The sequence below is a fragment of the Atractosteus spatula genome, chromosome 6 (assembly GCF_055471065.1).
Source record: "Atractosteus spatula isolate fAtrSpa1 chromosome 6, fAtrSpa1.hap1, whole genome shotgun sequence".
Classification (NCBI taxonomy): domain Eukaryota; kingdom Metazoa; phylum Chordata; class Actinopteri; order Semionotiformes; family Lepisosteidae; genus Atractosteus; species Atractosteus spatula.
Genome location: NC_142711.1, coordinates 44020941 through 44036558, shown reverse-complemented (window position 1 = coordinate 44036558; position 15618 = coordinate 44020941). Strand labels below are relative to the sequence as shown.

General features: G+C 38.0%; 1 protein-coding gene across 2 annotated transcripts; it reads left to right on the top strand.

The window, feature by feature from the left end:
* The first annotated feature begins 1598 nt into the window (after nt 1-1598).
* epdr1 (ependymin related 1) lies at nt 1599-15283 on the top strand. 2 transcript variants are annotated; one of them, XM_088918354.1, is made up of 4 exons: nt 1649-2137; nt 11383-11591; nt 12239-12282; nt 13962-15283. In XM_088918354.1, the coding sequence occupies exons 1-4, from the start codon at nt 1869-1871 to the stop codon at nt 14037-14039; spliced, it is 600 nt and encodes a 199-aa protein (XP_088774480.1). In that variant the 5' UTR covers nt 1649-1868; the 3' UTR covers nt 14040-15283. The 2 variants fall into 2 exon arrangements, with proteins under 2 accessions (XP_088774479.1, XP_088774480.1); XM_088918353.1 differs by lacking the exon at nt 12239-12282 and having other exon boundaries at nt 1599-2137.
* The last annotated feature ends 335 nt before the right edge of the window (nt 15284-15618 follow it).

Below are 15618 nucleotides of genomic sequence, written 5' to 3'. Positions count from 1 at the left end.
ACGGGCGAAATTTAAGAGGAGGAAATATGAACGCTCTGAACGCCCCCACCCTCCCCCTACACCCACACGCTCCTTATCCAATAATTCATGATTTCTTTTCAAGTTTAGTTCTTGATGCAGCCTTCCCCAGCCCTTAGCCTGTATGCACTGATTGTAACCATCCGAGGACTGATATGCTAACCAAGGTCTGCATTGCTAGTTTAAGACACCAGGAGCAAGAGCTTGTTACACGCAGGTATTGTAGTTCTTGGTAGTTAATTTCTTTTTCCAGGCATCAGTACTGTAGGGTATCTGTAAACTTGAGAAGTTTCCAGCAACTACATTTTTCAAAAGACACGTGCTAAAAATATAGTTAAGATCTGCAGTGCGTATTGCGCTTCATACTGAAAGCTAAAAGTCTCTAAGGAAGTTGTGCTGCATATCTACTTCTTTCAAATCCTCATTTGTATTTTAAAGTTCTCAAAAACTCGTTTTATAGAATGCGATAAAGTAACGTAAGCAAAGAACCTGATAAATACTACATTGTCTACATTAATAATATGCGTTGATTTTCATTTATGCGTTTTATTGAGAAGTTCATTTTGGAGCCATATAATAAGCGACGGGAATGTATTACAGCGCTTGGAAAACACGACGCTTAAATAATTGCCGTTGTTTTTATTTTCATGGTATAAAGTCATATGGAACTCAAATTACCCTTTGCATTTGTCATTTAAATATACATTATTGATTGATTGCCGTAAATTGTCCAGATTCTAAATTAAATAAGAAATACGGTCTCATCACACAATAATAAAATATAATTTTCAATAAGGCTTCGAAAAATGTGTAGTTCTGATTTGTAGTTTAATTTGCTATGCAATTAATAAAACAGTTGATATTCTGTTTCAGAAAAGAAAGAACCGATGACACGTCGGAAGAGATTTAGTCAATCTACAGTACATTTAACAGCAAATCAGTGCTGAAGGTTTCAGATATATTTTAGAGAATTTCAAAATAGTAGAGTCGTGCTGGCGTTTTTTTCTTTTGAAGAACAGTATGTGCTGAGCAATTCTTCCTTAAGCTTAACTGTTAGACTTGTCATGTAAATACTGATGGACTCGTATGATATGCTATCCCTACCAAAGGTTTCTAGCCTATAACAAGGGCAACACACTGATACCCTATATGTTGTAGAAGTCTTTTGGTTATACAGTGTTTGTTTTTTGCACCACAAGAGGCTCAAGATCAGTGATTTATGCTGTAGAAATTAGTGAATTAGCCTTGTTAATTTACTTCAACCCTTACCCAGAACAACATCAATATACAGTATTTACAGTATGTATTTCGCTTGATTCGATCTTTTAAAAATAATTAGATTTAAGACATTTAAGAAAAAGATGGATATACCACGCTACAGAGGACAAATAATGTACATTTTTCCACATTTTGTCATAATGAATAATTTGACGCACTGAAGTTTTCCTTCGTCATAATTTATTGGAACTCACAAACGACCCCTTCGCAATACACACATCCCCACCAACCGAAGTGAAATAAAAATCCCAATTCAAAATCATTCACAGCATTAGGTTTAATCCACTGCGCCATCAAAAATCACACTTGAAAACCTTTGACCAGTGCAGTCTGAAAAGTATTGCTATTACGAGAAGACGTAAAAATAAACCTAAATGCAACAGAAAGCTGAGCCAATGATTCAGCATTTTATCGTCCACAAGGCGAATCGATTCCTCTCATCTTGAGCTTCTACGCACCGCACCGACTGCATCAGAGAGCTCGGCGGAGATGAATTGCCTCCGGTCTGCAGTTGAATTACAGGACACTGCTTAAAAAACAGTACAAACGTACATTTTAGTACATGCAGGCATATGTTTAACAGTATCAGGTGTATTGTAACGATGGGCTTTTATCTGTTCATTGCTGTGCTATGTCTGTCCGCAGCGGTGCGTTCGCTGGGCCGAACTGCGGCTGGCGGGCCCCCGGCTCAGCCGTGCCAGTCACCGGTGCAATGGGAAGGCAGGACGGTGGTGTATGACCACAGCACAGGGAGGAACAGCCGGGCCCTGGTGTCGTATGATGGACAGAACCAGCGCATTAGGGTCTTGGATGAGAAGAAAGGACATATACCTTGCAAGAAGTACGTATCTATATTACTGTTACACCGTGGAGGGACAGTTACAGTACGTGTTTACTTTTCTCTTGTAATGCAATTCAGAGACAGTGAACTGGAGCTCGTTATTGGGCGTTTTACTGGATTAGGAATTTCGCTATACAGTAAAGATCTGTTGACTAAACAAAACGCATTTAAAATAATCCTATGTTAAGGGTTATATGTAGACTATGCGTTCATTGGTTTGTACTGTATAAGAGCTGCAATGTTAAAAAAATGATCATGTTGATACACTTGCATTATGGGAATTGTTGTTTTGTCATCTTGGATAACCGCAGTTGCTGTCATGGGAAATCCTCGACTGAGGTGTGGTGGGGTTATGTGGGCTGTCTTTTGTACCCGTCGCTTTTGAGTGTGATCATACACTAGCTACTGCTCACGCTAATTTAATTGATGTTATGGAATAAATGACCGTGGACGGTACTATTACATTTTAAAATTAACTTGAACTGTGGCTTGGACGTGTTTTGAAAATCGCATTCGTTTTTACAAAAAGAATTTAAATCAAGACTGAAAGGCCTTTTTTTCTGAATCTCAGCTCAATGTAGTGAATTTAAATGATAAATTCACTTCTCCCTGCCTTCCTGAAGGTAGCGCAACATTAGCCGCTTGATGAACACCGTAAAATCTGTTTCTCATGTTGTTTTCTATCGGTTCATAAGAGTCAATGTACAAAAAAGCCAACATTTGATAGCCAGTTCAATGTAGTATACTGTATTAACTCTTTTCAGACCTTTTTGAATACATTTTCTGAAATATTACACTGTGTCCACCATCTCAGATATAGTATTGGCAAACGATCAAAGCTGAATGTGGTATGATTTTTAGAGGAACTTGATATGACCCCCCCCCCCCCCAAAAAAAAATTTGATCACACCTGTACTGTAGCGTGACAAATGAGCAACTTGCAGTTAATTTAGGTGGGTAGCTGCGTCACCATGCGTATGCTGCAAAGGAACAAGTAATAGGTTTATTCCATGCTGAAAAGAGAAGAAAAAAAACAATGTTTTGGCCATGGAGCCTTCTTCAGGTGGTCACGGCCAAGGCTCCAGGGCCGAAATGTTGTGTTTTCTTTCTTCTCTTTTCGGTATGGAATACATCTATTAGTTTATTTATACTGGCAAATCAATTTGTGTAGGTAAGCAGCAAATACAACCACCAGTAGCCAAACAGAAATAGTTAAGAAAATAAAAAGTTACGAAGGAGAAGGTGAAACGCAGCATACTTTCGGTGGTTTATTTGGTTGCCAGTTGGCAATTGATTTGAGGATCTCATCTAGCCATTTCTTGAAAGAAGTCAGGTTTTTCAACCAAATGGTTGGGTCTGGCTTGTTCCAGTCTCCTCTGTCAGATGTTTCAGGTATCACATGTGGAAAGCATCATCCACAACTGCTTCTGTTGCACATACACAGAATTGCGAAATAGTGGGAATTGTGAGATGAGGGGATGGCAATCTTCTGTAAAGTTAATTTTTTTTGAGACTTTCGAAGGAAAAAGAAAGTCACAGCCAGCTGCGAATTCAGAACTGTTCTCAAGGTACGATGTCTTTCAGGAGTTCAAATATGTAAATCACTTCGTGTCATGGTTTCCTCTGTTTTAAGACTTAAAAGGTTCAGTTCTTTTATCCTGTCAGAGTAGAACATTCCTATAAGCCCATGAGTGTATCTTGTCACTCTTCTCTACTTTGGGTCTAGCACAGTTAACAGTAACACATTTGCATTTGTGACCAAAATTGTGTCCAACATTTTTAGTCTGATATTGAATTGAATGCACTGAGCAATTTTAACTCAAGATCCCTTTATTTAAATTCTGGACTATATATGCAATCCTAACATTGTTTGCCATTTTATTGTTTTACCTTATTTATTGCTTCCCAACATGAAAACAATCTGCCAACATTTACATCTCATTCTTTTTCATTGTTGCAGCCGACCACAAAATATTCAAATAAACTGAAGCATTTTCCTCTCAGAAAGTGCTGGTAGTCAAGCCAGGATTCACTACAGATCGGTTTGCTTGATTGGTTTGGTGACAGGCCACAATCCTGATTCACATAAGTACCTCAAGGCTAACATAATGAAGTCCAGCGCAACCAAAAAACTGAAGCTTTGTTACACTCCTCACTTAGTTTTTTATGGAACTCGGAATGTACAAAATACAAAGTTATAAGGCTCTGGGCGGGCTGTGCTTGGAGACTAAACTTTAAAGCATACCGGCAAACATTTTAGTGAAGAACAAGATAAAAGCTGAACAATGTTTTATTGTTAAAATATAATATTTTAGTACTTGTAAATATTGTTTTAAAGACATTTACTAAAACAATACATTTTATTTCTGTTGGACCAAAGTGTATTTTGGTGCATCCCATGACTTAACTAATTATGGGTATTGGAGTAAAAGGATTTGTGAATATTTGGCAAGCCCTAAATGCCATAGCATGTTTTTCAACCGCTCATAATCCCATGAAAATGTTGTAAATTCTGTTTTATATACTGTTTAGCTTGCAGGTGAGAATCCCAGTCAGATATTTAACAGTAGAGTTTTTTCATTGTTGCTGGGTTTATGTATATATATATTTATCAACCATGGTTGGTCAATCATTAAGATACTTAACAAATCAATTATAAAGCTTTTAGGTTTTACTTTCTGAGGAGACCAAGAGCCAGCCTTTGGTATATGAAATTGCCTGATTTGAAAGGTTTTGTAAGTATTATCTCTAAAAATAATGTGGCCAGGCTTTTGCTCCTATTGTACTGTTTAAAAAACGCATGCTCCATTCTTAGCTATTTTTGATGATAAAGTATGTGTGGGGTTAAGCAGAAGTCGTAAAACCACAATCAAGGGGTAGGTGTCCTACTGTCTGCATACCTGTGTGTCAAGGCTTACACTGGACTGATGAATAGCACCATATGGTCAAAGGCAAATATAACATCCTTTGCTTTAGTGGTGGACAACCTTGTAGTGCCAGAATCAACAAATTGTTACCACTCCTCTGTCTGCATTTTGGATGACTTGGTTAAATGCATTTTAAGCCAAGATTCATCAATCATTTTTAATTGGGTAAAAATTGTACCCTGGAACACTGTACAGTAATTAAAAATTAGGCTCGATCTGTTTTTCGCTTTTTCAAAGAAAATACACTATAAGGATAGTTTCTAAGAATCTACGTTAATGTAACATGCAAAGATGTAATCTTCACTGTTTAGTCATAATTACTCATGTCTGAAAACCATGTACAAACATTTCAGGTCTGTAGGTTTTGTGAATCATTTCCTTTGCAATTTATTCGTGTCCACCAGTGTGTCTTTAGTTGCCCTCAGAAAAACCGATGCAGGCCAGCACCGTGTTGTAAAAATAAGCTAGTGTGGGAAAAGTTAAATGTCACCAGCTTGCCCTCTGCCTCATATGCTACAAGTCTAAGTGGAACATTTGCTAGGAATCAAGATTTTTGATGAGTGTTTATCATTTTGTTTTCGTAATTGAATGCCTATTTTATCCAGCAGAAATTGTAAATGTTTATAAATCTAGAGGGTGAGTACCCCCTTATAATAGCAAAACTGTGTGAAAGCCATTATTGAAGTTTTAAAATGCATGCTCATTGACATGTATTGGCAGTGCCTTAATATCTCAGTGGTTAGTCACAGTAAACAGTGTAATGGGAGTTGGGACCATTCCTGGATAAAACATGCAACAGCCATCCCAGTGCAACCCAAGACAATTCAGGGCTTCCAGAACTGTCCATTTCTAACTGCTTTTCTGGCAAACTGCCTTCATTTTCTAACAGCTTTATCCATTCGAGGGATAGGCTCAGGGAAGCCAGAGCCTATCCCAGCAAGCCGCAGATGAAAGGCTGGATACACACCGCAATGGGACGCTAGCACATCACAGGAGACGCACAGACTCACACTTGGGCTAATTTTTCCAGAAGCAAATTAACTTACCAGTATGTCTTTGGACTTTTGGAGGAAACTGGAGCACTTGGTGGAAACCCATATGCAGGCCCTACGAGAGGGGCCGCCAGCAGGGCCACATGGCCCAGGCCTCAGCTCACAAGGGGGGCCTCACCCTAGCCAAGGGTGCATGGTCCTCCACTTTAACCCTTTGGCTGTGTTTCTTGACTTGAGTTGAATTTGGAACTTTTACCATACAGTATACTGTGATTCTCGACTCATGTCCATGGCTGTGAAAAACACGTCCCCCTTTCAGTGCTGAATCTATCCTTCTTTAGGAGTTTCAGAATGCCCGCCTTAATCGTCCCATCATGGCATGCTTTACCTCAAAATATTTTTTACCCCTCTTCCCACACACTGAGGGGGCCTCACAATGTGAAATGGTTCGGGCCTCATCGGAGCTCTCGGAGGTCCTGCCCACATGAACATGAGAACAAAGTACAAAGTGCACTCCGATAGCATCCTAGGAGTTGACCCCTGGGCTACAGTGTCGCAAGGCAGCACTGCTAACCACTGTGCCACTGTGCTGCTTCCCAGATATCTTTATGGTAATTTAATCAAATGTTGGGTGTTGGAGGAATCAAAACAAAGACAATTACAAGAAGTATTCTTTAAGTGCTCGTTAAGGAGATAAATAAAATTCAGTGACATGACACTGCTTGGATTTTCAGCATTTTTTACACTGTTATAATGTAAATGTCTATGTGCCCATGCAAACTGCCCTATGGATTACAGTGACAACTCTGTGTGCATTCAGTAAAATATGGACTGTAAAATATGGTAAATTAACTGTGGTTTTCTGGCCTTATCTCTATATTGTTTAGACAATGACATTTATTTATTTTTCTATAATAATTCTGAAACTGTATTGAAGATTTACAGTATGGCTTTCACTTACATGAAAACAAATCTTCATTGTTTGGTATGTCTTTCAGTGCAGTTTCCTTGTGGGCTTAAGACATAATGAACCCTCCTTGATCCAGCATTCTTTGATATATTTGCCAACTGTCTGCTGTTTGTGAGACAGTCCTCTCAGATTCCACCCACTAATCTTATCTGTCTGTTATTTCACCAGCCCTCCTTCCAAATGTGCTTTCAAGTTTAGAATAGCTTTGCAGCACTGTTCTTTCCTTTGATTAGGTGTAAAAGTTGAAGATAACTCATTGTCTTTGATGTTTCACCGTTCATAAAGAGATTGCACCTGATCCTCCAACCCTTGAACAGTAAATCCTACATAGCTATACAGAAATTTTCAGTTTTTATATATTTCTATTTAGTCTCTTCATATCAATGGACCTGTTGTTACCAAGTATTATTTAGTGTTTCCTTTACCTTCATGGAAATGATTTGCATTAGTACTGTTTTCTGATATTGCATAACTTTGTTTGAACCTACACTTCGAGCTTGCTTGTGTTTTATTTTGAGATGGAGTTGAGTTGTCTTCTCTTCGTTCTTCTGGTTTGATCACAAGGAGAATCCAGGTTTGGACGTATTAGAAAGGCATTTTAATCATGTGTGTTGGTGTAAAAAATAAGACCTGCTGTCGAATTATTATTCCTTGGAGCCATTTCCAAAAGCATCTTAAATCACCTCGTGTTGACATATCAGCTGCACCATGGCTAAACAGTTTGAGTCTGAACGTTTGTATCCGTCTGTCAAGATCACGTGAACAAGTCTGAGAACTGGCGCTCAACAGGTGTGCGGGCATGGAAATATCCACAGGATTATTTCCCTTAATCACTTCCCTGCTGGCTTTCAGCAGGAGGAGATCTGTCCTGAGATGATCTTGAGTGCAGTATTAATAGGTCCGCTTCAAAAAGACTGGCTAAGGACTTAAAGGCCATACTGAGTATATTTTTAAGTCTCAACTCAAAGTCAGTACTAGGGTAGAGGGAGGTAACTTTTTTGTTAAAATGTGTTTTAAATCCTTTCAATTTTCTTTCCAGCCAATTGAGATAAGATGCTTTATTTTGTTTCTAATAATTTGGGCTGTTTTATTCCTAATCCTAGACAAGTTTGCTTAAGTAAAATTGACAAAATCCATGACTAGTTTTAAACTTGACCTGTGTAAAACCAGCTCTTTGATTAAACAAATGTTGCTCAGACTGATTTGTGTGTGTGTGGCATCACTGGACATGCTAGCCCACAAGTGAATCACACCCAGCCAGTGTGCCTTCTTAAATGACAGTCGAATGACATCCAGTGTGCATGAACTCTATTGGCCCTAATTCTGGAGTCATATCTAAACACAGCCAGGACTGAAACCCCCAGTGCCCAGGGCACACAGTGCACAGTGGCAGGTCAAGTTGATTCAAACCTTGGAATCTCCATTGGGATACTTCTCCCTAGCAACAATCGTGCCTTTCATTTCCATAAATAAAGCATATTTATTTGCTTTGTTCTTGATGTGTACTTCTAAAATAAAAAAGGTCTCAGCTATTTGCTTATCATTTGTGTTTTTTGCTGTTATGTAGCCTTAGAGTTTCCAAACAGTCTGTTCTTGGTGCATATTTTGATGCATTAATATTAATGTCAATATTATTAAGAATATTACATTAATATTAATAATACTTATTCAAGACTGGGAAATTATATTAACATGTTTGCTTTTGAAACCAAACTTGGAGGTCATGTAGTAGCAAGCATCGATATGTACCCTATAAAAACTGCAACTGCTGACGATTTCCCTAATAAATTGCTTGAAATATGTCGGGCAACACATGTTCTAGTTTGAAATATTCAGCTCAGTATATTATGCTACAGCAGCATGTCGGTGTTTCACGTGTGATGCTTACAATGCAATATTTTGACTGACAGGACATCTTCGATGCAGCTCGGTCTATAAATAAGCTATTTGTATTTTTCTACCTGTTGGCCCGAGAGTCCTTGGCATGCACTCTTTGTCAGAGGAGAAACCACAAACTTATTCCTGTCAAGCCTTATCAGCATGGGGCCATCTAAACATGTACTGACCTTCTCCTGTGCAATGGAAAACTCTCAAACAGTGACAGAGCTGTATTTTTATACCCGATATTATTTACAGGTCTTGTCCTTCTTGGTAATGATTCTTACAGGGGTCCGTCCTTGACAAATAATGTAACTGTAGTCCTGACAAATCTGTCTGACAACGACGTTCTTCAGATCTTATGGGGATTCCCTGTTTGACAGGAAATTCAATGTAGTTTTTTTAAAAACCTGAAGTCATAAAGCAGTCTTGTGGTATCCTCCACAACGCAAGTTGTACCTTCCTAATTATTTACAGTATCTTTGCATTTAATCAGGGGATTCACCTGATTTTGAAAAATTGCTAAATTGTTATATAATTATAGGAAATTGTTATAATTAGTTTTATAGAAGAACTCCAGTTTGTGCATTCTACCTGAGATTATTTATTTTCCTGTCCTTTCCCTCCCAGTATATTCATAGTGTGGTCTTGCCTTACATTTCCTTTACCCTCCTTAGTACTAAAAATGTCCAAGTTTAACTGCTAAAACTGTTAAAAATTGTGGCGTTCCTGCTTAAGGAATAAATACTGTTTGTACTGAAAACATCTGAATAGTTTCAAGTGGCAGATAATACTTGAGCCTTAAAGTTGCTATAATTCCGATACGAATTCTTAAAATCTGTGTTTATTAAAGAGTTATTAAAAATCTTTTTTTTTGTAACCAAAAACCATGTGTTTCCAGTATTACTGTGGCATATATGTTTAACATGATGAGCCACGGTATGATATGAGAACATTTTGAAAATGTTTGAGTTCTGACGAGGCAGTAATCAATCCATCTGCTTTAAATGATTTCTGGGCTCTGATATCTCAGGCAAGTGTTTCGTGCCAGACCTCCCATTGAAGTTTGTGTGAAAAGTACAGCCAGCATTATCTCCAAAGTGGCATTTCTTCTCACAACATCTCACTTAAAAATGATGCGATTTGATTTCTTTGTAAAACAAATTGTTTTACAAAAAGCTTAGACATGTGTTTTTGTTTAATAAATATTTTAATAAAGTTTGGAGAGAAAAGAAACTTTTATGTTTTTCCAGGGAAGTCAATATGTTTTATTTTCCTGTAATTGTTTAGGAAATTTATTTTTTAAGTCTTTGCCATTCAGTGGTATGTACATTGTTTTCAGATGTTAGTAGAATTTAAACTATGTAACTAAATATTTAATGAACGGGATGCATTGGTAAATATGAATTTGAAATCCAAAGCTTTATTTTTACCACCATGATCTCTGCAATCTGAGCAGTATGACAGACTCAATATAAAACTTTTCCATCTAAGATGATTTTGCAACTAAGTAAAATAAAAAGGAACAAGTAATAGGTTTATTCCATGCTGAAAAGAGAAGAAAGAAAACACAACGTTTCGGCCATGGAGCCTTCTTTAAGTGTGAGCCTCACACCTGAAGAGGCTCCATGGCTGAAACGTTGTGTTTTCTTTCTTCTCTTTTCAGCATGGACTAAACCTATTACTTGTTGCCTTGCAGCCTCCGCATGCTGACGCAGCTGCCCACCTGAACTAAGTAAAATTAAAGACCTGTAATGTTTTATATCTGTTTTTATTTTCATTTTGATTTAAAATTATTAAAAAGTAAGATCTCAGCTCAACTCGGCATGTTTGCTCTGAGCTTCAGCTACATTGAGGGGATTTAAACCTGTTAGTATTTATTTAAGAATTATGTCAGTATTATTGAAGAATTCAGTGTATAATACCAAAGTACAGTAAGTTTGAACACTGTTTAAATTATCTGTATTCATTCCAGTAGCAAAATACCAGCATAAGACTGCACCTGACTAGTCAAAATCATAAAGGTTTCAGAAGACAGCATGATATCTCATACTGATTCTCCATACACTCATAGGCCATCTTCTTTTTCACCTGTGACCATACAGCCCTAAACGTGACAAATCGAGGATACTACAGATCTACCCAATGCCAGTAGTGATTGACCATTTACTCACCGCCGCTAAGGCAAACCCAGTCACAGCTTTCTGCCAACACAGAGCCATATTTACAGTATAGCACAACAGTCTCTGGAATATAGGACCCTTTAGTGGTGCAGTCAGTTGCAAGATCCCGGTTTTGAATACTTTTTATCATATATGTGTGTCCTATTTTGAACTTGTACTTAGGGGACACTACCATTTCTTAGCGTCAAGATGGAAGTCATTGTTTTATATCAAATGTGTGTCTTTGGAACTTATAAGACGTAAAAATGTCCGGCTTTTTGATGTCACATGTGTGTCACTCTCGTGTTTCTTTCAGGTTCTTTGAATACATCTACCTGTACCAGAGCTCAGTGCTGTTCCAGATTGAGCAGGTCACCAAGCTGTGTTCCAAGATTACTCTGACAGAGCCATGGGATGCCTATGATATTCCCGACAACTCCACTTATGAAGACCAGTATTTCATTGGGGGGCCTGGTGACAAGATAGAGGTGCAGGAATGGTCTGACAGAAAACCTGCCCGCAAAAGTAAGTATTACCTGTTGACTTTTACTCAACAACCCACAATTTCACTCACAAAATTCTACAAATAGTGTTCCGCTGTTTTTACATGTAGTCTTTCTTTTGGCATAATTGCTCGTTATCTCCAGGTGAAGATTATTCATTACAGGGAAGAGCAATTGTTTTTGTAAATTTCATTTTCTAAAATCTCATGATCAGGAGCTGCATTGCGTTAGTCAAATGCATCTGCCTTTAATGTTTTAATTAATGTCCAGCTCTATATTTCTGTCCCTTATGTCAAAAGCAGTGCCTTTATGAAATACAATAAAGTTCTGGTTCTGCACTAAAGTCTGTATCTGTTGACACATGCCCTCTACTCTGTTATTGCTTAGACCTAAAGTCATCAGAGACTGAGCGTTTGAAATGTTGGCACCTAAGCAAGTGTCAATGTAACATATAGGGTCCATTTTTTTTAGATACGATTTTAAACAGTGATCCTGTTTGTTTTATAATAGTAGAGGCCCTGCTGTCAATTTGAGTCCAAGTACAAAAAATTAAGCAGGTGTCCCTTTTTCCAGGTAGCATGAATCTTTATCAGGATCATATTCTGCCCTGATCGCTAACATTTCACAAAGCATTATATAAATGTTATTCTATTTGTTTTATTTTTTGAGTTCTGAACAAAATGGGTAATACCATCCCGAAGACTCTTAAGATGGTATGTATTTACTGTATTTCACTTTGCTTTCTTTCTGTAAAACAGAACTGCAAAGCTTCTCACACACATACTGTACCAGACGATTAGTGTTAACAATCATCCAAGTTTTCAGATTCTTTTCAGGACAGTTTTGTGAAAGAAAATAGAGTGTTTCACACACAACACTAAAAGCCAGGAGGTAAACGTATTTGCCAAGGTGTTTACACATGTATCTATGCCACGCTTTCGCTTATGGAAGTTAATCGATTTACAAAAGATTTAATGATGGACACAGGCCAGAAATAATCTCCTGTGACAACAGAGCCAGGTCCTGGGGGAGGAAGCTGCCCTTGGTTACCACAGTGTGATGCACCCGTTGCTAACACAAACAAGGCCTGCTCATGTACTTGCAGATTGGGAAGGGCATCCTAAGGGAGTCTCAACGCCAACTTCTGTGGATCGAATTGGAAAAAAAATGGCTCAAAAGCTGGTCAAAATGGACACCCTGGGGTACCAGAGGAGAAGGGATAGCAAGTGTGCCTATCCCAAAACCTGCTCATCGGAAAGAGTATGCAGGAATCCAAGTCAAATGTAGTAGGCAGAGGTTGGCTTTATCATCCATGAGATAAAATCAGAACAATTTGAACAGATTTCTGTAAAGTATACACAGGGGACTGGATGTTTGTTCTCTTCATTGAGGAGAAGACTAAAAACAGCTGTTTGTTTTTTTAAAAATCACATTTTTTGCCAAGAAACAAAACGTTTAACAGGAGAGTGGTAGCAACCCTTTACTTTTCTCTGTTGGCCATTATAGCAGGTATTGATTCACCTTAAACAGGAATGCTTTACTTAGCTTCAATTCACCAGCGCCCTTTGAACACATTGATTAGATTAGAGTGACATTAACTAGGATCAAGAGATGGATAATCCAGTGTACGTTTAAAGGTTCATACATAACTAGAATGTTCTAATACCAAGAAAAATGTTTTTAAATGGAGGTAGGTACAGTATAAATGGTGGTATTTTGCAAAAAGATCCAAACAACAACAGGCTATTAACAATATTAATATTCTGTACAGGAAATATTGGGACGCAGTGGTTAACATTGCTGCCTTACAGAGCTGTGGCCCCAGGTTCAGTTCCCGGTGCTCTCTGTGTGGATTGTACAGTATGTTCTCTCCGTGTTCCCCCACTGCTTGCGGGGATAGGCTCAACAATCCTGGCTCCATGACAAGGTGTTGGATGAAGCAGTTACAAAGTGGATGAGTGAAAGAAATACTGTATTGTTTTCCGAATAAATAAATACAAACATTACTTTTTTCCTTAGAAGTGACATTCTTTCCTATCGTGCTGTAGGGAACATTTACAAACACAGGGCTTGTAACCACATACTGTAAAGAGCTTGTAATGCAATAACATGTTCTGATGATGGCTGCACCTGGAGGGGTGCTTGTTCTTAAGCTGCCATTGAAACTCCACTGTTACAGAAAGAAGGGATGGGTATTGGGTATTGATGGTGAGCTTCCCAGAATATGTCTCTTTCCAGATACAGTATGTGTGTTCAGTCAACAAGAGAAAACACAGGCATGACGTTGGGCTGAATATGTTCTAAAAGGCAATTCAGCCCATTTTTTTGGAAACAGTATTTTTAGCTCTCTGACGTGTCACAGCTCTAACAGAAATGCTTTGGTCCGTTACAGATGAAGCTTGGGTTGGAGTTTATACAGTCCAGGACTGTTACCCGGTGCAGGAAACGTACACGAGAAACTACAGCGTGACAACCTCCACCCGCTTCTTTGATCTGCAGCTTGGGATCAGTGATCCAGCTGTGTTCACTCCACCCAGCACCTGCCAGACTGCCCGTGCCGAGAGGATGAGCCAGGACTGCTGAGCCCGGTGGACTTCTGGGCTATCCACGTCATCACCGACACGCACTGCAGAAAGAAAAATAACAATCTGAGCAAACAGGACCTGCAGTCATCCACCGCTGACATGCGAACTGACTTTGGAAACCGCTTAACCCGCTTAAAGATTTTCATCTGAGGTTAGGGCTGTTGAGAGAAAGCAACAGACTCCATACTAATTGTATTTCGGGAAAAATGAAAGGCAAAACCTTTCAATTTAACTGCAGGCAGACTTTCATAATATGTGTGCTGCTACAGTAGTGTTAGAAACCTTTAAATATGCTGCTCAGAAAAAAATGTTATTTATTATTAATCAATGAATGCATCAGGGGAATATTTTGGGAACTGACAAAGCATAAGAATTTATTTAGTTTGTGATTTGTTTTACTCTTTGAGAAAAAACATGAACTAAGCTAGAATTATGTCCTGTGGAGTTTTTGCAGACCACTAGTTACAAAGCTATTTTGTTTACATATTAAATAGAAGAGACTAGACAGGATTAAAATATATTGGAAACATAAGACCACAACTTCTTTGGAAGGTATGTGGTGCTTTATATACATAGAGTTGTACAGTAGGACATTTAAAAAAAACATTCAGGAAATAAAAAGCAAATAAAAGTGTTCATTAAAGGGCATTAAGTTATGTGGTTGCAGGTCATTTTCTGCTTGCTTAGAGACCTGCGGTGGTAGACATTGTTGGGCACTTAGAAACAGTGACTGAGACAAACCTGTCTCAAAAGTAGAAATTAATATTGTGTTGCACTTCTCCTATATGGCAACATTAGTGTCACTTTAGAGAAACTGCTGTAGGTGATGCAGTGATGAAGAATCTTAGTAAACACCTGGGAAGTGAAGTTTCCTAGTTTTGTAACATTGATTAAAAGTGAAGCATTGTAATATGACACAATGTTTAAATCTAATGCTTCAGAGACATAAAATGCAGATCTGATGTTACGGAACTACAGTAGATGCAGATGCTACAACTTGCTTTCAGTTGTTATTTAATTTAAAATTGTGAGATGTAAGCATATGCATAATTAAAGTGTTTTTACTTTTACTGTTACTTTTCTGTAGTCTGCTTCACTCCAAAGTGAAAATAAAATTAAGTGCACTGTACTGTGTGTTTGCATTATTTGCACTGGATCTTTGTAATTCTTTTTCTCATACATAACCATACAGTACACTGACACTATGTTTAGCACTGCATTTTGTTTTTTTATTCCTCTATTATAGTTTTGTAAATTGTAAATGTGTAGCATAAGCAGCTTTAACTGTTTTGTTCAGAAAATAAAAATAAGTAAGCTTTAGCCGCTAGAATGCTATTGTAATTAATGAATATAGCCAGGATCTTTGTTCTCTCAGTAAACATTTAATCGTATGCAGTATAATGAAAACTTTGGAAACCTGGTTCTATTACTCATTTAATGGGTTTGTAATGTCTCTCAGTACAT

Bases quoted from the DNA above. Each gene is read 5' to 3' on its own strand.
- epdr1 (XM_088918353.1), top strand. From the start codon at position 1,869: ATGTTTAACAGTATCAGGTGTATTGTAACGATGGGCTTTTATCTGTTC. The intron at 2,138-11,382 runs GTACGTATCTAT...TGTTTCTTTCAG, and splicing joins GGACATATACCTTGCAAGAA to GTTCTTTGAATACATCTACC. The intron at 11,592-13,961 runs GTAAGTATTACC...GGTCCGTTACAG, and splicing joins CAGAAAACCTGCCCGCAAAA to ATGAAGCTTGGGTTGGAGTT.